Source organism: Myotis brandtii, unplaced genomic scaffold (assembly GCF_000412655.1).
Source record: "Myotis brandtii unplaced genomic scaffold, ASM41265v1 scaffold247, whole genome shotgun sequence".
NCBI lineage: Eukaryota > Metazoa > Chordata > Mammalia > Chiroptera > Vespertilionidae > Myotis > Myotis brandtii.
The window spans coordinates 363,233-386,770 of NW_005359352.1; the positions used below are offsets into that span (position 1 = coordinate 363,233).

General features: G+C 41.1%; 2 protein-coding genes across 2 annotated transcripts in view; one reads left to right on the top strand and one right to left on the bottom strand.

Annotated features, from left to right (window-relative positions):
* Positions 1-13,301, top strand: part of ROCK2 (Rho-associated, coiled-coil containing protein kinase 2) — a 62,937-nt gene extending 49,636 nt beyond the window's left edge. Inside the window, exons 29-33 of the mRNA XM_014540548.1 lie at positions 500-588; positions 1,031-1,109; positions 2,464-2,725; positions 2,811-3,024; positions 10,022-13,301. Coding sequence (XP_014396034.1) covers positions 500-588; positions 1,031-1,109; positions 2,464-2,725; positions 2,811-3,024; positions 10,022-10,025 — 648 coding nt within the window. The 3' untranslated portion in view covers positions 10,026-13,301. The remainder of the gene's footprint in view (positions 1-499; positions 589-1,030; positions 1,110-2,463; positions 2,726-2,810; positions 3,025-10,021) is intronic.
* Positions 13,302-15,583: 2,282 nt separating this feature from the next.
* Positions 15,584-22,271, bottom strand: PQLC3 (PQ loop repeat containing 3). The gene is made up of 5 exons (XM_005867266.2): positions 22,183-22,271; positions 19,945-20,002; positions 18,472-18,592; positions 17,991-18,032; positions 15,584-16,427 (listed from the first exon to the last, which is right to left on the bottom strand). Exons 1-5 carry the CDS (start codon positions 22,269-22,271, stop codon positions 16,336-16,338), a joined length of 402 nt encoding a protein of 133 aa, XP_005867328.1. The 3' UTR covers positions 15,584-16,335.
* Between the last annotated feature and the right edge of the window lie 1,267 nt (positions 22,272-23,538).

Consider the following 23,538-nt stretch of genomic DNA (forward strand, 5'->3'; position numbering starts at 1 on the left):
CCTGTTTGGGTTCTGGTAAAGTCCTTCTCTCAGGTTGCACAGTTCCCGTTGTGTCCTCGCGTGGTAGAAAGGGCTGGGTCCTCTCTGGAACTCCATTAATCGCATTCATGAGGACTTTGCTCTCATGACCTAGTCACTTCTCCAGAGGCCCCTCCTCCTCATATCATCCCATTAGGAATTAGGATTTAACATATGAACTTGGGGGGAACATAAACATTCAAACCATAGCTACAGGTTGGCAACCTATGTTATTGGATCTTAAGCTGAATCAGTCCAAAAAAATATTTGAGTTCATTTTCAATTTGCTTATTTAAGTTAGATACAAACAAAATTTCTCATTATCTAAGGGAAAACTTTTCTAAGGGTATATTAAGAACTTTTTAGTTATTTAACGTAGGTTTTTATATGATTTTTATTGCTGATAGAGAATTTATTTTCAAGGAAAATAAGATACATACCAATTTTAAACATTAATTTCTTCCCTTCCTCTTTTTAACAGTATGTGATCGTAAGCAGTAAGAAGATTCTTTTCTATGACAGTGAACAAGATAAAGAACATTCTAATCCATACATGGTTTTAGATATAGAGTAAGTGTTTTTATTAGAATATTTAGGAACTTCATTTTTTAAAGTATAAGAGAGTAACACGACATTTTTTGTCAAATTAGTGCATGTATTAGTCACGTGGTATGTCTATTTACTCATATAGTATAGCTGCTGCTGGACTATTGTTACATTTTCTTATATTTGCTTCATGTAGATGGACGTCTGAGATATAAGTTAGCTAAGACATTTTTATTTCATGGGTCTTTACTAGTTGTTTTCTGAAATGAATTAGAAAGTTTTATGACTTACTAAAATTTTCTCCAAGTCTCAAGGAGTGATTGATGTAATAGAATTAGCAAGATATTCTCTCTGACCTTCTAACATGGGTCAAAGTAGTCAGTTTTAACTTCTGACTAGTATAGGATAACTAATGTAATTTGACCTTTTGCTAATAGTTTATTTCTTTATTAAAAATCTTTTACAGCAAGTTGTTTCATGTCCGACCAGTTACACAGACAGATGTATATAGAGCAGATGCTAAAGAAATTCCAAGGATATTTCAGGTAAACATAGTTTTATTTTGTTTTTGGATGGTTGGTTTGTTTTTTGTTTTTTTTCTTTCACCTTTAGAGATTCTAAGAGTGACATAACATATCGATTTTTCTTATTCTTGGGCTATCTTCAGATTACCTTTAAATTTTAGTTCCATTTAAAGGTCGTTCATTCTTTTGTGATTTTCATGCCTATTCTGTTTGGATATATCTTCATTTCTCTCTCCATTTTACATTTTAAAGTCTGTAGTGTATTTATATCATGTTTCTGGCCTTTGCTATTCTTTTGTTCAAGGTTGCTTATGACATTTTTTTAAGCATAAACTTTCTTCTTCTGTTGGTGGTTTTATGCTCAGCTCTCTAGGAAGTGAAAAAAGTTGCTTGTGAAGTTAAAATGTGAACCCAATAGCCCTTTCCTTCTGATTTAAAGTGAAGCCTAATTCTTCTTTTTACTACTTCCATTTTAAAATTAGTCAGACCAGCCTTAGCCAGTTTGGCTCAATGGATAGAGCATCAGCCTGTGGACCAATGGGTCCTGGGTTTGATTCTAGTCAAGGGCACGTACCTTGGTGGCAGTCTCCTCTTCGGCCTGGGCCCTGGTCAGGGCACGTGCAGGAGGCAACCAGTCGATGTGTGTTTCTTTCACATCGATGTTTCTCTCTGTCTTTTCCTCTCTCTTCCACTCTCCCTAAAAATCAATAGAAAAATATCCTCGGGTGAGGATTAACAACAACAAAATTAAAATTTCTTAAAAAAAAATTTAGACCACCAGTTAGTTACTGATGAGCTCCTTCTGTGTAAAAGCCATTATGTTTGGTGTACTATGGGGAAATTATTTTCTGGTGCTTATCATGTTTATTTGGAGTATATCATACATCTTTTCCTTTTTTCTTCCTTAACTCTCCAAACACAAGTCTTTTCAGTTATAGCTGTGTTTACAATTATCACCAGTTGTCTATTTTTGAAAATCATAAAAGCATCAAGTCATATAATTGCCACATCTCTTCAGGTGATTATTTTGAATACTCCCTCCCAGAAAAACTTTCTAACACCCATCATGTGCAAATTTACCTCTTGCTAGCCTGTTCTGCTAAGACTGCTGAACATAGTAAGATATCATGGAGAAAAAAAGAGGCTCCATTTGAACAGGAATGACTCTTTTAAAATTAACCAAAGTGACTATATAATGACTTCTCATATAAGCTCTTTATGAGATAGAATCTACTGATGTTAGAACATCAGGTGCATTTTCTTCTTATTGAATAACTTAGGTTAATTTTATTTTATTTATGCTATAAGAATTGTTAGTATTTAAAAAAATAGCTTTTGTTTAGAAATCACTCATTGTGCTTTTTGGTATTTATAGATTCTGTATGCCAATGAAGGAGAAAGTAAGAAGGAACAAGAATTTCCAGTGGAGCCAGTGGGAGAAAAGTCAAATTATATTTGCCACAAAGGACATGAATTTATTCCTACTCTCTATCATTTTCCAACCAACTGTGAGGCTTGTATGAAGCCATTGTGGCATATGTTCAAACCTCCTCCTGCTTTGGAATGCCGTCGCTGCCATATTAAATGTCATAAAGACCACATGGACAAAAAGGAAGAGATTATAGCACCTTGCAAAGGTAAATAGTAAATTACTTGCTCCGTCAATATTATTTATGTTCATATCATTTTAAACACATTAATTTTTTTCAAATATTTTTATAGTCTACTATGATATTTCAACGGCAAAGAATCTGTTGGTATTAGCAAACTCTACAGAAGAGCAGCAAAAGTGGGTTAGTCGGTTGGTGAAAAAGATACCTAAAAAGCCTCCAGCTCCAGACCCTTTTGCACGGTCATCTCCTAGAACTTCAATGAAGATACAACAGAACCAGTCTATTAGACGGCCAAGTCGACAGCTTGCCCCGAATAAACCAAGGTAATAGCTAAAAATGTGGTAAAGATGAAAATATTTTTAGAAATATTTTACTATTCATATTCAGACTACAAATTTTTCTAATTACAATTTTCTTTTCCTTGATATTTTAATGAATTATGGAATACCAAATCTTTGAAACTATTTAAGCATGCATGTCTCATTCATTGATTTAGGTGAATGTAATATAAATTTATTTACTAAATCACATATATTACACTCAACCAAAAATATTTAAAGGGCTAATTTTTTGCCATGTTTAGGTCTATAATCATAGCATTCTAGGGGTGGATAAGCACATTGACCAACTTCGTGCTTTAGTAGACAGGACGCACACACAGCTCCAAGTGTCAGGTACGCACATTGTGTTTGATATTGCAAACTTCTAAACCTCTTTCATATTAGATGACTTGGGAGGTAGGACTGAAATCTTAATTCAAATTTAAGTTTAAAACAATAATTTGTCTTTTATTTAAAGGGCAATATAGATCAGCTTTAAAAATGCAGATATTAACAGATATTAACATGGGTGAAGTGGACATTCCTTGTAATTGAGGTGGAGTTGGGAATATGGCGTAAGTTCAGAGAGGATCATTAATGCACAAAAATATTTTTGGGGAATCACTTTTATATGGCGACAGTATAGTAATGTAGTTCTTTATTCAGAATAAGCCATGTCTTGTCTTACTAGATACAGCATTGATAAATGTTGCTATTTATTAAAATGAACATGAAGAGTTGGTTAGCTAAAGGCTATACTTAGATCAGGTGTCTAATTTCAGGTACCCTTTTTGTTCCCTAACACAGGACCTTCAGTATATGAATAATGATGTTCATTGGCTGTACTATCAGAAATCTTTTCATTCTAACCACAGACATCTTATATGAAACTTTTCTTGAAACTAATATCACAAGGAAATAATTTAGAATGACAAAGGTAGAATTGGTGTTTCAGCAGTGAAAATGTTGAATTTTTATGTGAGGTATGCTAAAAATATTACAAAATTAGTGATTATATGATAGTAATTAAGCTGAAGAAACCTAAAGAATTCAGAGACATTCAATGTCATTTCCGTGTGCCATGTACCAAACATCTAAAAACTATTAAATTTCTAGTATTAATATTATAGAACTATTAGTGTATTAATGGCATTTTAATACGCTATATCATGTTCTACAGCTTTTGAGGTGCTTCCATATATAATTTAACGATGTATTCTTTTATTTGATCTTTAAAATACTCCTATGGGGTAGATTTGGTATTATCTTTTTCTTTTTTAAAAATATTTTATTGATTCCAGAGAGGAAGGGAGAGGGAGAGAGAGATAGAAACATCAATTATGAGAGAGAATCATTGATCGGCTGCGTCCTGTGCTTCCCACACTGGGATCAAGCCTGCAACTGAGGCATGTGCCCTGATGGGGAATTGAACTGTGACCTCCTGGTTTATAGGTCGGCACTCAACCACTGAGTCACGCCAGATGGGTGGTATTATCTTTCTTTATGATTTAGACTCTAGAAGGACAAATAATTGGTTTAGTTTCAGGACTGTAGGAGCAGTAGTCTTCTTCATATTTTTTGTTCTTTTGTCCTGTTGGACAAGTTAATGATGTCACTACATATGATAACACATAGAGTTAATTTATATAAAGAAGCAATTTCCAGACAAAATGAGGCATACTTCACTTCCATAACCGTTTCTCGTTCACTGACTTTCCTTTTCCTCCCCTCCTCCCCCAATTCAGCATCATGGTCTATTTGAAGGCACCTTTACTTTTGATTTTTGTTGCTTTTTGTTTTGTTTTAGTTCTGGCCCTGCCCTTCGAATCATTCTTCATTGATTTTTTAATACATTTTGCGTAGCCAACAGTAAGTAATAGGGATTTCTTTATCTCAAAACTATGCATGTAGATAAAACTAATAGCAAAACTGACTGTAAAATGCATAGGGTATTTTTGTGAAAAAATTTTAATCTAATATACTCTGACATTTTAAATGTAAAGATGGGCACATTTAAAATATGATTTTGTTTTTTATTATGCCTCTGCAACAATATTTTCATTGTTTTTAACATCTATGCCTCCATTGCTTCATTAACTCATAAAATTGTATATCTCTTGTCTTATGTGAATAACCGTACAGTTTGCACTCATTTTTTGGGTGTCACATTTTGAGAGTAGCACAAATTGGAGGGTGTACAGAAGAGAATAACTGAGGTAGTAGTGGTTCGTTTGAAAGTATTACACATGTAGCAAGGAAAAAATTAAGGATAGTTTTCTGAAGAAGAAATTATTTGAAAGGATGGGAGATTATAAATAGCAGCGAAGATTTAGAACAAGAACCAAGCAGAAAGGCACGTTTTTAACTTTGGAAGGGAGAGCCATCAGACAGTCAGACCTCTGAATTGGGAAGAATAGGGTTTATAAACTGTTTACCTGATTTAGATGCTGCTTGGCAATGCCGTTAGAGTGCCGTGCCCCTCAGTCTGTCGTATGTGCAGTCTGACGTCAAGCAGCATAGCTCCAGCTCGAGCCAAGCATTGACTAGATGGCCTTTAATATTCTACTAATTTATAACATATTCCTACAGAGAGGTGGAGAGAGCTGTTAAAAGATCATCTAAGCCCTAGCTGGTTTGGCTCAGTGGATAGAGAGCATCGGCCTGCGAACTGAAAGGTCCCAGGTTCGATTCCAGTCAAGGGCACATGCCCAGGTTGTGGGCTCGATCCCCAGTGGGGAGCATGCAGGAGGCAGCTGATCAGTGATTCTCTCTCATCATTGATGTTTCTATCTTTCCCTCTCTCTTCCTCTCTGAAATCAATAAAAAAATTAAAAAAAAAAAAAGATCATCTAAGAAAACTTAGGAACAGAATTTCTGGTGTATATCAGCAGTAATTTAATATCTAGCTCTTTATTTGTATTTATTTAATAATAGTCCTGGCACTAGTCAGTGTAGCTTTAGTTTAATTTATATGGTGTCTTTTTTAAAACAAATGTTTGGCTTTGTTAGATAGCATCATACACTAAAGCAGAATACTCATAAATACATCTAATTTTTTTTTTTAAGATTTTTTAAATTGATTTTTGGAGAGTGACATGGAGAGAGAGAGAGAGAGAGATGAGAGCAAGACATCAATCAGCTGCCTCCTGCATGTGCTCTACCAGGAATCAAGCCTGCAACCCTGTATGGGAATAGAAACAGCAACCTTTTGGTTCACTGGATGAGTTCAACTGAACCAGCCAGTTTTAAAAGTTTTTAAAAACTTTTTTTTCAGTGTTTGTGTTGTTAACAACTACACTATTACATTTTCCCCTTGACTTCTGTGGCATTCCTGGTTCTGACTCTCCTATTTGCAGCACTTCCCTTTTTTCTGTGGTGAATGTTTTAAAGTAATATAATTAAATGGTGTTAGCTGTTATTATTATTAATAGCTTTGAGGGCATATTATATGCCAAGTATTCTTCTTTAACTGTACTAACTTATCCTCAAAACCAACCTGTGGTTTAGCTATGAATTTCTCCAGTTCACAGATGAGAGACTGAGACCCAGAAGCATTGTGTGCCTAAGGTCACACAGCTGAGTGGCAGAGCCAAGAGTTCAGATGCAAGTCTCATTCCCAATTCCACTTCTCACCTGTAATGCTCCACTGCTTCACAGTCATTCGAGGAGAAATAAATTGACAGTTTATGAATGTATAGAAATGCTATTCCAGAGAAATGTTTTTGTGGTAATTTTGAATTAAAAGTAAAATACTGTGTTGGAAAATTAGGAAATTTGTGAGTAAAGTGCTGACTTTTGATGAAGATAGTTTGGGGAGATCCTAATTTGTTTGAGTGCCAGACACAAAATACTGGTCTCTGCTGAGGACCATTTCTCTTTAATTAGTTTTCTTTTAAAGATTTTTTTTTTAAACATAAATTTATTGGGGTGACATTGGTTAATAGGCTCATATAGGTTTCAAGTGTAGATTTCTATGATGCAAGGTCTATATATTGCACTGTGTCCACCCTCAAAATCAAATCTTCCATCACCATGTAGTAGGCCCTTTCACACCACCAAAGATCTTTTGTTAAAAATGCAATATTTAAGCCTTAAAGAAAAGTGTAAAGCAAAAACTCAAACAAATTCTCTTCCAGTTTTATGAAGTAAGGCATTGCAAACACAATTTTAAACTCGGAGTGGAGGGAGCTATTATGTCATTATTATCTTTGTGTGTGTTTTTTCCATTTCTAAATATCAGCAAATTAACAGTAATTTTTTGGAAAAAGTTAATAAGGTTATATACAATTTGAAGTGTCAAAAAAAATATCCATAAATGAATTAGAAGAAATAATGTATCTGATTTTAGATTGGAGAATTTTCTAAGATAAAAACAAAGGAAGAAAAGAAAGCTACAAATTGACTAACCAAAAATAAAGCCTCGTAAATTTTAAAAACACCATCTATTTGCAATATTTTTATATATATACACATATATATATTTCTCAAAGAAATCATTAAGAAAAAGGAGGTTGCCTCTTCCCAATATAAAAATTAGTGAGGAATATGCAGGCATTGCCATAAAGATGAAAAAGTGCAACCTGGTTATTAAGCGAAGAAATTTAAATTAAAACTAAAATGTTAAAGTCATTTTCACCTGCCAAACTGGTATGGGTTAAAAACTTAGTATTGGCAGGGTGTGAAGAAATGGGGACCCTCATGTTCTGCTAGTAGAACACAGAATTAAATGTACCCTTTCTGAAGCAGTCTTTGGCAGTAAGTTTCACAGGCCTGAAGTGATTGATTAATTAAATGAATGAGATAGACATTTAAACAGATACTTACAATAAGTTTAAGTATAGTTTTTCAAATATTATTCTGCATTCAGCCCATTTTTTTAATAGAGTCATTTGAGTTGGTTTGTTTACTTTTAAATTAGGGTAATCATCCATCAACCTGCTCTGTCAGAGATTCTCAGAGCCAACCAACTGCATCAGTATTTATCTCGGGATTTAATTTAAAATGCAAATATTTGCCCTCCTTTTATTCAGTCCAATTATATCAGAATCTCCTGGGATATGTCCTGGGAATATATATTATAAATAGCATTGGGAAAATCACATATACTAAAATTTAAGAACACAGGACAATGATCACAGATGAGACTTTAGGGACCAGATGAGTTCCTTGACATAAGTTGATGCATGAACAAAAGCTATTCCTATTTTTAAAATAAAGATGATTGCAATGTTTTAGATTATTGGATTGGGTTGGAAAGAAGACCACATATATCTCTGCTGTAAGTCCATTTTCTTGAGCCAAGATAAGTTGCTAATGTTGCTTACATACCTGTGGATTTCCCCTCGTCTGTAGTTTTTCATGGAGCGCATAACTGCTGGTGACCCATTGAGCAAGTAGGGCCCTACTGGAATGGAGAAAGCTACATTCTGAAGACTACTTCCTGTCTTTGTCTTCAGTTCTCTGGTATTCTAGAAAGCATACCTGGCCAAAATGATTATATACATTTTTATAAAAGAGAAAGAAGATTCCTGGCTGTTCCCATCTTAATCATGTTATTGATGGAGGGAAAGTAAACATGCTCATGCACATTCAAAGTGTGATTTCTAGATCATAATTTATGAAACTGCCATTCCTAAAGAGTATTCTTAAAGTATAAATTTGCAAACCTCCCATTACAGATTGCTTGATTTGGCATTTAAAGATTGGGATTGGTCATTTGATGATGTTGATGGTGGTGATGATGATGGCGATGTTTTTGATTTCTGAAGAAATAAATGGGGTAAATCAAAAAGTGAAAAATGAGTTATTTTAGAACTTTCAAGTAGCGCATGCGGTTTGCACTTGGGTTTTCATTATTTTTTGCTACTTTTGAAATTTTATTAATTTTTTAATAGTATATATTTGAAAAGTAGTTTTCAAAAAAGTTCCTAACAAATTTTTATGTTAAGTAGAAAAGTGAAATGCTATGTTCAGATTCTTTTTTGGCTATATACTTTTCAATACAATTGGAATTATAATTATCTTAGGAACAAAACATGTAGAAATAACAAAAGCAGCTAAATATGGTACTTTCTGTTTATTCCAAAGAAGCCATATTCAGAGAAGTACAATTTACAATGTTTTCACGTTTCTACAACTGTATTAGTTTGTGAACATAGCATGAGGTTCCTTTCTCCCTCCATCCTCTCTCCTTCCTTCCCTGCCTTCCTCCTCTTTCCTTTCTAACTGCAAGAATTGAAACCGTTAAAACTTTGTAAGTCTAATAAGTGCTGTGAAATAGTTGTTTCTGATCTGGGCTTCTTTGTGATGCTGTGAAATGTTTGCTTTTTGGAAATGTAATGTCTCTCTTGCTGAAGGATGCCAATGATATGGTGTGAGAGTTCTTGTGCTTTTAGAAAATGTAAAATAGTTTGGTTAATAGTGGCTGGAGTAGATTTGAATGAAAATTTAACCTGAGTTAAATGTTTTGCATGGGATGGATTTAAAAAGAGGTCTATCTTAATCTAAGTAAGCACATTGCAAAATATACTTAAATCAGGTAATATTGGGGATCTGTTTATAACAAGGATATAAAGAACATTTTATTTACTACAATGTGTATGTTTCCATTTCATAGATTTTAAGGGTCAAATAGTCAAGTAAGTCCTGGTCCATGAGTCCACTGTTCTTTCAGCTACATGAGGCAGCTAGCAGTTAAACTCTAAGTCAAATTTATGTTCACATGAGTTATTCAGTGACATATTGTCTAAACCTGACAGTCAGTTAACTGTATTAAAACTGTGTGTCATGTTTGTAGGCAATATGGGAAAATATGAAAAAGACTATAATTGCATGTACCTAAAAATAAAAAAAGTAGCACGGTAAATATGTTTTATGCATGAATTAGGTGTTAAAACTATTGTAGTTGGAAGACTATCTAGTTTAATGGTGTACATGGAATGCTTAACAATCTCTTATTATTTCACTGTCTCAGCTAACTTTATTTTTCCTTTCTTTGCAGCTAACTGCCTTCTATGAATGCAGTCATTATTCAAGGTGATCCTATTCTTCCAGTTAAAACAAGACTGAAATATGATGGCCCAAAATTTATTGAAAAGCTGTATTTTCCTGAGAGACTGATACACACACATACATATTCCCTTTATTCCTGCAATATAAATTATAAATCTTGGAGAGATTTTTCTAGGCTCCTTTGGAACAACAGGTTGAACCAGCGGAGATTGGTTAATAGAGTAAGAACATCATACGCAACTCTTCCAAAAGCTCCGTAAAGCTCTCTTGGCGGTCACTCACACTCACACTACATGGCACAGAGGGTTGAGAAGAGTCAAAGGAGTCATCTGTTCCGCATCAGCAGAGAGGTTTCACCAGCATGTTCGCCGGAAGAATCGGAACGGATTTCACTACAGTGATATAGACTGCATCTTTAAGACGTGACCATTATACTGTGTGTGTGTGTGTGTGTGTGTGTACATATACATGTACACACACATATATAGTACTGTAATACTGCAAGAGGGTTTTTTAACTTCCCACTTTATTTTTTATACTCATTAATCAGATATCATTACTTACTACAGTTGCAACTATGCACTTGTATAAAGCCATAACATTGGGGTTATAGCACTCATTTGTGTGGACCTGGTGGAGCTGCATGTTCATGTTGCTGTAACAGAAACTTTGAACTTAATTATATCGGTTTCCTAATGCTTCATGATAGGCAACTTTATCCATTTTGAATGCCTTAATTTAATTTTTTCCAAGTCTCAGCCCTTTTCTGTATTAAAAACAAGTGTTTACCAACTCTTAGAATGCAAATTTGCTTTGCAGAAGAAGATAGTGCACTATTTTTACATATAATAGTTATCAATGTCAGCCTATTTTGATTGTCTAACAATTTTTTAAAGTATGGTGATAGAAACAATAATGGGTAGTATTAGAACTAATATATCTTGTATGTATATCTATTATCCATCCAAGCCTTTTTACAGACCTCAGTATTAGTGTGTGACTATGAAATGTTTTCTTTGCTTGGAACTTGCTGACTACCCTAGATATGTTTTTATTTCTGGTAAGGACATTTGTGGCTATTTTTACATTTCACACTCAATATTCAAAAATTATCTCAAGTATAAAAAAACTAAAATATACTCCAGATATATTTTAAGTATTGACATGTGATCCCTTATCCACACAATTGTGTATGGCAATATTTCAGTATTGGGTTGTGAAAACTGGTGCCTAGGAAGAAGTGGCCTCAAAGGCACTTAACTTTTTATTTAAATGCTGTTAAAATTGCAGCACATGCAGGACCATTCCTGCTGTATTTCTCATCCCACAGAAGTCTTTGTTTTTTACTGTGACAGTATGCATCAGTGAGAAGCATCAGGTAAAAAATTGTGTAGTCTTTTTATCAGTCTCAATATACATAAACACATACAGTTTGGTGTGATACTGAAATACAGCATCTGATATTTCAATGAAGGAACTAAGACATTTTTCATTGTTCCCTGGGGGGTCAGTGTGGAGATGTTTAAAGTTAGGTCCCCAGTTATAGATACTGTTGTGGAAACGGAAGAGTGGCCTGTGGCTACCGCTGTCCTGAACCGGAATCTCGTTCCTCTTCCAGTGTCGGTCCGCACTCCCTCATCCTGTCTGTGCTGAAACTAGGCGGCAGGCGGCAGGCGGCCCCTCGCAGGTGTGTGCTGTGGTCCTGGTTTGGGGGCACAGATTTTTTTTAAAGTAAGATTTTAAAATGAAAAATATATAAAATTTATATAGAATAAATATTTCCACTCATTAGACTTGTTAAAAGGAGACTAAATTAATATTTTACATAAAGATTTTGTTACACTATGGGAGGTTCTATCATATTATTCTGAATTGGAGAGTATATATATATATTTTTAATAAACTTTATTAAGGTAAAATAATTTGAAGTTTACACATGAATAATTGAAATATTTGAGTAAAAATGGCAAAAGTTTAAATTTTGAATGCTGTATATAATAGAGAATATGGAGAATCATGGTGTGATGCAACTATACAAGGAAGATCAATGTGACTGTTGGGGATTGGGGGAAGATAATCTAAGGGGTGAACCAAATCTCTCCCATGGAGATTATTCACATTATGTGGTTTGACATAAGAATTTATAAAGCTGTCCAGCTAACAGAAATGTGCTTAATAAAAGATTCTGACCTTGGGTAAGAATTTGCTTTTTACCCTGTTGCTGGTTTCATGTATGAACATGAATGATGCATGCACCTACCCAAATGTTCTCTTCCCAGCACTCACTCAATGTGATACTGACTTGGTGTAACAGCCAGATTTTGTGCCAGCTTCTCTTTTCCTGGAGGCTCCAAAGCTTCCAAGATAAATAAAAGACCAAAAGTTGCTTCTTTCCTCACCTGATTTCTCCTAGAGCCATAAATACCTCCTATTGAGAACTAAGAAGTAGTGAATACTGGGATTTTCTTAGAGTTTTGTACTTTCGTGGGGATTAAGTGAGAGAAGTAGAAGTAAAACTGGTATTACTGTTGAAAATTGGTGTATAGTGAATTTTTGAAAAGTATTTAAATTGTTATCTAGAAGCAAGAATTTTTTTTTTTAATCTGAACATTGAAAATGCTGTAGCCAAAGGATAAGTGTCCCAGTCAATCCAAAATGTAGGTGAGTGTCTACAGCTGGCCTACGCTGGGTACAGGAGTCTGGGTCGCAGGCACGTTCTGTCTGCCTGGGTCCTGGAGGAGCGCTCGGCGGCCAGACCCCGTTGCAGAAGTGCTGCGGCTGCTGCTAATCTGGTCTAGGACCCTGGTGGCCACCAGGCCTCGGCACCACGTGCCCTTGTGGAGCTGCTCCAAGAAGCCTGTTTCTATACTCCGACGGGAGGAAGTCACACCTGAGCTGCTCCGCCTGCACTGACACTGCTACTGACTCCCGTCCTCCGGGTAGGCTTCAGCTTCCGCAGGTGGGGAGATGCCGCGGCTGTTCGTCTGTTCGGGAAGCACTTTGAGGAATGGCGCTGTGTGACAGTGCCGGGTGTTATGCTGGGGGGACGTCACGTCGGCTCCTTGGTTCCCTTCCCCATAATGAGTTTTGTTTGAAGTTGTACTAAGTTGAACTGCATGGTTTAGATAATCAAATATTTGATCAGCTGTCCCCTTTGAACAAAAATCATATCCCCCTGATTTTCTTTCTTTTAAATTTGCTGCATCTTTGTAGTAATGTAATTGTATTTTATGCCTGCTTTTTATATTAAAAAATAAATAATTAAGACATAAGCATTTTTATACTTTTCCTGTGAAATACTCCTGGCATGCTGCAACCTAAAATTTACTCCCAAAATTTGCCTTCCCGAAAAAGATGGGTATAGCCAACAAGTCATAACTAAACTTAACCATTGTACACCATAAGCATCTGTAGATACAAGCGGCCAGCCTTCCCCACACACCACGTGCGTCTATAGGAAGAAAATATTTTCCCTAAGTGGCAGCCCTGACCAACTTTAAAATCATTTTTCGTGAGAATTTTCAGCTGAAAATATTCAAGAACAACCGAATTGTAAGTAATATATTTATTTTTATATTATTCATTGCAAATTTAGTTGTTTTTTTATTTTTTTTAAATATATTTTATTGATTTTTTACAGAGAGGAAGGGAGAGGGAGAGTTAGAAACATCGATGAGAGAGAAACATCGACCAGCTGCCTCCTGCACACCCCCTACTGGGGATGTGCCCGCAACCAAGGTACATGCCCTTGACCAGAATCGAACCTGGGACCCTTGAGTCCACAGGCCGACGCTCTATCCACTGAGCCAAACCGGTTAGGGCTAGTTGTTTTTTTAAATTCAAAATATCGTGGCATGTGGGGATGGTTTCCGTTTTGGACGCATGGTAGTTAACTGGTTAAAGACTTGTGAATCTTCGGCCCCGTCGTTTATGCGCGGAGAAATACAAAAGGTAGAGTTTCACCCAGGAGTCTGTCTCTAATTTGATGTTGGCATTTTAAGGGGCGTGCAAACCCCCACTCTTGTGTTGAGGATAAAGGAGAGCCATGGTGCATGTGTTGTCAGACTAGTGTGTTGACAGGTGGTTTCCAGGAAGCATTTCTCTGGTAATCAGTGCGTTCTTTCCTGGACATGGCTTGGCTCTAACCTGGGCCAGGTCGCTCACCGAGCTGAGTGCCTTCATCTGCAAAATGGAGATGGTTTACTGCCAGGGTCCTTGTGGGATTAGCTCGGAAGCTGCTGTGGAGGGTCTAAAATGGCTCAAACATTTATTCCCTTCCCTTGGATGGAGACTGCCCTCCAAGGGGGCATATTCTTAAAGGAGTGACTTTAAACCAGCGGTTCTCAACCTGTGGGTTGTGACCCCTTTGGCGGTCGAACGACCCTTTCACAGGGGTCGCCTAAGACCATCCTGTATATCAGATATTTACATTACGATTCATCACAGTAGCAACATTACAGTTATGAAGTAGCAACGAAAATAATTTTATGGTTGGGTCACAACATGAGGAACTGTATTTAAAGGGTCGCCTAAGACCATCCTGCATTATATCAGATTACATTACGATTCATCACAGTAGCAACATTACAGTTATGAAGTAGCAACGAAAATAATTTTATGGTTGGGTCACAACATGAGGAACTGTATTTAAAGGGTCAGAAGGTTGAGAACCACTGCTTAAACAATGATAAAGTACTAATAAAAGTATGTGTAAATATTTGTTGGTCTAAAGTCACAATTTGTATGTATACCAACAGATTGTAACTGCACACAAGAAAGGATTTACTTGGATTTTTAAAAAGTGACAACTATGATCTAAGAACTACAGAATGAATGATGTTATTTTTAGATGCCATGTTTCTGTTCCTGCTGTTCCCAAGCAGTCGTTCTAAAAGGATTAACCACAATCTATATTTTTAAATGGCACTTTACATAACTGAAAACTAATCACATTGAAACAGTTTTAAGACTCAGCAGATTTCAAAATTTGAAAGTTTATTTTACACAGGAAACCAAAACATCTAATAAGCATCATTTACTTACTGCATATATGTATATACACACCAAAATAATGCCATTCAGTTATAAGGGGGAAAAGAGTTTTTTAAGTGTTAGGCTTTACAAACTTTTATAGAAAAATACCATGTATAATAATAATCTTGTCATGTTTAGAATGATACTGAGAATAGAATCCATAAGGATTGCCAGAACTCAGCAATACCCTTTACTACATATATTTTCAATACACAAAACCTGGTCGAGATAAGCTGTATTTTGTACCAAATTCTAAGAATGGTTAATTGCATGGCTGTGGCCTCTATAAAAATGACAGCATTGCCCGGCCAGTGTGACTTAGTGGTTGAGCGTTGTTCTGTGAACCAGGAGGTCACTGTTCGATTTCTGGTTAAGGGCACATGCCTGGGTTACAGGCTTGATCCCCAGAGGGGGAGGCATGCAAGAGGCAGCCAATCAATGAAATGATTCTCTCTCATTATTGATGTTTCTACATCTCCCTCTCCAGAATCAATAATATATATATATGTGTGTGTGTATATGTACTAATACACACACGCACAACACACACATATATATTAAAAGCAGTTTTAAAAAAAGGCAGCATTGTGCTTAGATCAGAACGTGAATTGCTTCATCACAGAGATTGCATCCAATAGTACATTTTGTTAGGAATTACTTAAAGGCACAGTATGAAGTTAAAGGACTGCTTTGGCATATGAATTCAAGCCAGTTACCTTTTTGCTTGCCCTGATAGACTTGTGACACGTAAACAGGTATTATACTGTATTATGATACAATAAAGCCATCCTGTCATATCTGTTGCAATTAGACACTAGTCCCAGAAAGTGAACCCCTAGTAATTGATTACAACTCTTCTGACCGAGCAAAACCCACTTGATGCTCATTTTTTCTGTGGAGAGGACTTATTTCTTAAAATATTCTGAAAGCTGAAAAATAGATGTAGTCAGCTCTTTGGAGAGAACTTAATCATGACTTTTAAGAGGCAAAGCAATCTCAAAATGGTTGTTGGATGGTTTCCATTAACCACCAACCTTCTCAACACTGCAGATGTCTGTGTCCCAACTTGACCTAGTAAAGTGGGGGGTGGGGGGTGGGGCCATTTTTAAACACGTGTTTGAATGGCTCTTTCAAGTCTAAAATACCTTTGGCTCCAGAGTTTCAGAAATGATTGACTAATTTATAAAAGACCTCGATGTAGCAATGAGCTCTTCTTTCCTTTGGTTCAGTTACTCCAAATCCACTTTGTGTGTCAGAATTACCCATCCATCATTCAGCCTTTACACCCGTCTTCCGGTAGCGGAGGACTGTCGCTGTCACCCACAGGTTTAAAGCCAGCGTGACCACAAAACGTATAAGGACTGAAGGCAGCCAAGAAGAGAAAAAGTATACGTTAAATACTGTTTTCACGTCAGAGAACAAAATCATTCTGCTCTAAAAGCCTAAATAAAGCCCCACACACCCCTCCCCCTCAAAGAAATGAGACTTAGAACTACAGATCATGAGAACCTTTGAACAACTTTGGTCCCAAATGTGGTTCCAAATATTTCTGGGAAAATGATCTTCCCATCATGACTACCATTGGCCACTTAGCCTGACTTCATGAATAATAATTTCTCATCTTCAGGTTTAACTTGGAGGAATCTGGCTCTGGCTGATAAGGAGTATTACAACTGTTCACTCCCCTTTAGTCATATTTTTAAGTCTTGAGGGCAGTGAGGGGCGCCTCAGAACACCGCATGGGAAGGAAAGGTGTGGAGCACTCTCTTAAGGTCAACCTGAAAAAATGCATGACGTCAAAGCCCAGTCTATATTGAGGTAACCATGGAAACATGGCTCTCAAAAAAAGTGCTGGTGGCGGAGCACTCCTGGGAAAGAAGACTGATGAGGTCTGCCTGGGTGTAAGCCGCTTACTAGTATGCGGTATTAATGAGCTGAACGGGTTTTCAAAGGTCATCTCCAGATACAGGGATCACTTTCTGGGGCAGGTGTCACCTTAGGCGGCCTCGGGTGTCACAAAACAAGTGAGAACGTTCTCAATCTTTAAACTTAATTCTCAATGGCAGGTGGTTCTGTTGGGTTATGGTTTGGCCCTTCTTTCCGCACAGCGACTTTGGTCCTGTGAGGAAGGCCTGCCTCCTTCCCTTTCCTCTCTTGGCCCAAGTTGGTGCTTCCACCACAGCGCTCTCACTCCCTCACTCCCTCTCAGAGCGACAAAGTGCCCGCGACAAACCCCATCTGTTGTAAACATTTCCCAAAATGTTTGTACAGGCACAGTTTGGGAGTTAAAAACTCTGAGGGTAACCCACGCATTTTCTCCATCACAGGAACCCTTTTAAGAAAAGCAAGGACATGGAGTCAAAAGATTCTGTCCCTCCCCTGCTTTCAAGGGCCTCCGCTGCTGTGGGCTGTTTGAGGGGCTGGACCATCATGATACCACCTTCCCAGCCCTCCTCAGGCGCCCCATGCGCAGTCCCGCCCTTCTGACACTCCCAGGCCAGGCCTTGCGTCCTCTCTGCTCCTGACCTCACGCTGCTGCTTGTAGCAGTCTCTTCCCACCTCCTCCAGGTCGCCCATCTTCAAGGGACCTTCCCAGCTTCCTCCAACCCGGGCAGGCTCCCTGCGGGTGCCCATCCCGTCCTACTCTTTCAAACACAGTTCACAGGATTTTTCAGTAGCTACGTGTGTGGTTGCTTTCCTGTCCACTTCACTGGCCGTGCGGACGCTCACAAAGATAGGAACTGACTACCGGGCACCACAAAGGAGATGCTCAGTACAAACACGGTGACTGGCGGAGACCAGGAGTGTATGTCTGGCCTCTACATGCATCACACAGGGAGCCGGTGACCCGCTAAGGACATGGGCAAACGAAGGCGGCAAAAGGCATATTGAAAAAGGAAGTGGCAGAAAAATATTTTGCTTACTTGTGAGGTCATTGGTGGTCATTAAGGTGGTTATTATTCTTGCTGCAACAGAAGATTTTTGGCAATAAATACCAACTCGCTTCTCAGACAGTTTGGTATTTAGCGAATGTCTTTCCACTTTAAAGACAGGACTTGATGCTCACTGTTCCTGAAAGACTTGGCTAGCACAGAACACTCACTGCCCTGTATTTCATAAAGCAGCAAAGCCAGCCAGGCCCCGGCCAAGCTCCCCTTCCGCTCTGTGGTAACTCCCACTTCCCCACCCCAAACCCAACTTTTTGAAAATCTCATTTACATAATAAGCCCCTGAAAAGGTTCACTGAAAGAAAGGCTCCCACTAACTAAAATCCATGTTAAATCACTGAAGTCTACCCCCTTATTTTATAAAAAAAGGAAACGAAGTGTTCCTCCCCCACCCCCCACTTCCCCTGGGCGGATGCGGGATTCGGGGAAGGACTCCGTGGCGGGAGTCTGTTCTTACTGGCGCTGGTGTAGGAAGCCAGGCCCCAGGTCAGCGCGCTCACCGCCCCCGAGTCCTGCGTCTTCCACAGGCACTGCAGCTGCGCAAACTTACTGGCTGCGCTGATGAAAGTACATAAATTCTGTGGCAGGTAAAACGGGAGAAAGTTAGGAGTCCCCTCGCGAGAAAAGAGAACCAGAGACGGAAGGCCACCATTTGAAGCCACCATTTCAGGTGAGCGAATAGCCCATCTGTGCCAGGGCAAGACCCAGGTTAGTGATAACCCGCCATCTCCTCTGCTGGGTGAGCACCTGCCGCCTGAAGCTGGTGAGAAGATGAGAGTAAGAAAAGTCATTGCTTGGCCACGAGGCTCATCAGCCCCACCCGCAATAAAAAAGAGAGGCCCAGCCCGGCTGGCTTAGCTCAGTGGTTGAGTATCAAACCTATGAACCAAGAGGTCACCGGTTCAATTCCCAGTCACATGCCTGGATTGTGGGCTCGATCCCCAGTGTGGGGCGTGCAGGAGGCAGCCGATCCATGATTCTCTCATCATTGATGTTTCTATCTCCCTCTCCCTTCCTCTCTGAAATCAATTTTAAAAAAGATATTGAAGAAAAGAGAGAGAGAGAGACTTTACTGTGTTTCAGAGCCCAGGGAGGGCCAGGCCGCTTTGAGCTACAGGCTCAGAGAGTCACAGCAGCGGCTGGGGCGTCACCTCTGGACCTCTGGCTCCTGTAATGAGCCCACGTGGTGACGCACCAGGCCCTGCACCCCTGCCAGGAGGCTGACCCGCTGGCCCGCTGCCTGGCTGCGCCCACCCCACACCTCTACAAACCCACTTCAGCTGTGGGTGGAGTAGAGCGTTTCCTTCAGGGACATAACCAAGGCCTGGACAATCTCATGATACAGATTCAACTGCCGGTGGTCCGGTTTCTCTGTCACAGAGTCCAACCCAGAACGGGACTGGAAGGAAGAAGGGTGCTTAGATGTTGCGGGAAAGGGGGGGAAATGCATGGGTTGGGTGTGGCAGGCAGTAACTTATGCCCTGTCTTCCCCTGGGTGGAAACCTCCACTCTGTCACCTGGAGAGATCTGTGGTCACCTGACCCCCATCGGCATCCTATTCCCACAGCATGCGCATTTGGGCCCTTAACCAGGAAGGGAAAAGGTACTAGTATAGGGCTCAGTACCCTCTTCCAAGGAGGGCAAAAAGAATGCGTAAGTGGCCAATATGTAATGACTAACCGGACCGGAAGCTCTTTAACTTCTGCTCAGGTCCCAATGTGGTTCTCCAGGGCGCAAAAAGGGAAGTAAAACACTTCCCAGCATGGACGTGGGAATGCTGGCTCCCTGTCTGGAGAGCCCTGCCCCTTCTCCCCACCACCCTTTGGTGCAGGTGGAAATGAGCAGGTTGAACATTTGATCTATCAGGTGCTCGGCGGGGCCGGTGACAGGGAGAGGAGAGTGACAGGCTGCTGTCTCGGGCGGCACTCACCATGGCCAGGTCTATGATCCACTTCTGCAGGGTGAGGAGGAACCAGGACGTCACAAATCTTACCGAATGTTAAGGAAGTGGCTTCCCTGGCGGCTCCGGCAGCCTCGCCAGTGCTGTGGAAACTACCCCAGACCCCGGTGAGAACTTGGTAGACTTGGAAAAGACAAGGCCGGCTCCCAGTGCCCGCAAAGCCAGGCCGCCAAAGCACAGCAGCAGCTTATGGGAGAAGGCACAGAGCCCTGAGCGCTCGGCCTGCTGCCGGGTTGGGAATTCCCAGGGGATTTTAGCTTCCGGCTTCATTCCCAACCCTGTAAACGTTGCCCACGTGATGTCCCGAGTTCAGCTCTCACAAGGGGCCAACATTATAAAGCAGGCACGTCCTGCAAACCCGTGTCACATGAAACTCTTTCCCCTCTTCACCAGCCCCTGCGTGAAAATGGGGTGACAGCAGCGGGCAGCAGAGCTGGCCAATAGGAGGAATAGACAGCTCAGCTAGGGAAGCTGGACAAGCAGGAGGGGCGTGGCCAGGCCCTGAGGACCGCGGGGACTTCTGCTGTGACCACGGGCAAGTTCAGTCCTGTCTCTCCACCTTGGTTTGCTCATGTGCAAAATGGACTTAACATTCTTTGCCCCCTCTCCCTACTCAATGCTTTGTGGCTCATTGTAGGGACCCAACAGGTTGCTGTGAGTATAATTAAGAACATTATTTAAATGAAGGGACTGAAACAGACAATGTTCTGTGCTAAAAGTCAGTAGACCAGCTACTAGCAACCTGGGCAACACCAGAAAGGCAGACTGAATCCAGGTGGATGAAAGCTGGCTCCATTTTAAAAAAGAACATTTGAGTAATTTTTGTCCAATATTCTACCACTGCACCTCATTCCATTCATCCCTGATAGACATTTTCTAAAACTTGACCTACACTAGCCACTACCGAGACCCTAGAGATGACTTTTCTGTAGGGTGGCCAGATTTAGCAAATAAAAATACAGGGCACCCAGTTAAATGTGAATTTCAGATCCTAAACAATTGATTCGTGTAATTACGTCCCCTGCAATATTTGGGACATATTTGTGCTAGAAAGTCATTCATTACCAAGGTGGCAACCCTACTTACTTAGGTGCCATAGGTCACAGCCGACAGGAGGCGGTGACAAACATCCCGCTGACATTCCAGAGGTGGGAGGGCACCCACATTTTGGAATCTGCAGCCCCCCCACTGGCACAAAGGGAAGTTGTTGCATTTTATTTAAATAGTAAATCACGCCACGCTTTTCATCGTCAGAGTACTCTGTGCTCAAAAACCTTTAAACAGCTGGGGCTAACCTTGAAGCGCCCAAGGGCAGGAGGACTGTGCGATCCCTGGGTTTGCAGAGGGAAACTGAGTCAGGGGGAAACTCGATCAAACAGCAGAGGGTCGGGACTGTGCACACCCAGCTCCACTCTGCAGAGGGGCTTCTAGAAAAACAGCCACTATGACTGTGCCAGGCCCTCAGCCTGTCCTGTGCTCCCGGGACTTGCTAGTTCCCTCAAAAACCCTAAAGAGGCATCGTTGTCCCACCTCACAGACGGGCAGCGGCAGCTTAGAGGGGTACGGGCCATGGCCAGGGCTGCCCAGGCGGAGCGGGCTCAAGGCACTCGGGGCAGACAGGCCGGCAGCACCTCCCCCGCTCCTCTCTGGGAAAGACCAGGTCACAAGTCCCAGGTGTGGCAGGTTTAACCGACTGCCCATCAAAGGCTTGCCTGGCCCTTTAAGGTGTGAAAGTCAACAGGAGAGCGAGTTTTTACAGAGTTGAAAGCCAGGACCTGGCTCACGGAAGATGGGACGTGTCTGTGTGAGAACCGCACCCCCGCTGAGACCCTCCTGAAGTTTGCACGAGGGGCCTGACCTTGACCTTGAGCAAGCTAACAGGTGACCAGGTGTGTCAGCGCACTGTGTTAATGTCAGACATTCTCATCATGTGACTTAGATTCTGTGGGGACATCTCCCCCTAAAGAAAAGTTAGAGCTGGTAGCAGGGGGGCTTCTGCTCAGCAGGCCCAGCAGGGAGCTCCCAATCCACCTCCCACCCGGCCAGCTGGCCCCACAGGCGCCCTGGCCTAGGGCACCTCTGGGCGGTGGAGACCTTGGCTTGCATGGAGTCTGCCTTTGGGATTCTTTTTAGCGCCACCAAAAAGGCACGGTGGGTAACGGGCCTGCTGAGTGAGGCCCATCTCCACCCTCCCATGCAGAAGGATACAGGGCGACGTAGGGCACCGCCCGGTACACGTTCCCGTTGAAACGGAACACGCAGAGCAGCAGGATGAAATCTGGGGGGAAAGGCTCCATGTGAGAGGGAGGCGGGGCCAGGGCAGTGCCGGGGGTGCGGGGGTTGGAGGGGTGGAGGTCAGCATGGACGTGGGAATGCTGGCTCCCTGTCTGGAGAGCCCTGCCCCTTCTCCCCACCACCCTTCGGTGCAGGTGGAAATGAGCAGGTTGAACATTTGATCTATCAGGTGCTCGGCGGGGCCGGTGACAGGGAGAGGAGGGTGACAGGCTGCTGTCTCGGGCGGCACTCACCATGGCCAGGTCCATGATCCACTTCTGCAGGGTGAGGAGGAACCAGGACGTCACAAATCTTACCGAATGTTAAGGAAGTGGCTTCCCTGGCGGCTCCGGCAGCCTCGCCAGTGCTGTGGAAACTACCCCAGACCCCGGTGAGAACTTGGTAGACTTGGAAAAGACAAGGCCGGCTCCCAGTGCCCGCAGAGCCAGGCCGCCAAAGCACAGCAGCAGCTTATGGGAGAAGGCACAGAGCCCTGAGCACTCGGCCTGCGGCCAGGTTGGGAATTCCCAGGGGATTTTAGCTTCCGGCTTCATTCCCAACCCTGTAAACGTTGCCCACGTGATGTCCCGAGTTCAGCTCTCACAAGGGGCCAACATTATAAAGCAGGCACGTCCTGCAAACCCGTGTCACATGAAACTCTTTCCCCTCTTCACCAGCCCCTGCGTGAAAATGGGGTGACAGCAGCGGGCAGCAGAGCTGGCCAATAGGAGGAATAGACAGCTCAGCTAGGGAAGCTGGACAAGCAGGAGGGGCGTGGCCAGGCCCTGAGGACCGCGGGGACTTCTGCTGTGACCACGGGCAAGTTCAGTCCTGTCTCTCCACCTTGGTTTGCTCATGTGCAAAATGGACTTAACATTCTTTGCCCCCTCTCCCTACTCAATGCTTTGTGGCTCATTGTAGGGACCCAACAGGTTGCTGTGAGTATAATTAAGAACATTATTTAAATGAAGGGACTGAAACAGACAATGTTCTGTGCTAAAAGTCAGTAGACCAGCTACTAGCAACCTGGGCAACACCAGAAAGGCAGCCTGAATCCAGGTGGATGAAAGCTGGCTCCATTTTAAAAAAGAACATTTGAGTAATTTTTGTCCAATATTCTACCACTGCACCTCATTCCATTCATCCCTGATAGACATTTTCTAAAACTTGACCTACACTAGCCACTACCGAGACCCTAGAGATGACTTTTCTGTAGGGTGGCCAGATTTAGCAAATAAAAATACAGGGCACCCAGTTAAATGTGAATTTCAGATCCTAAACAATTGATTC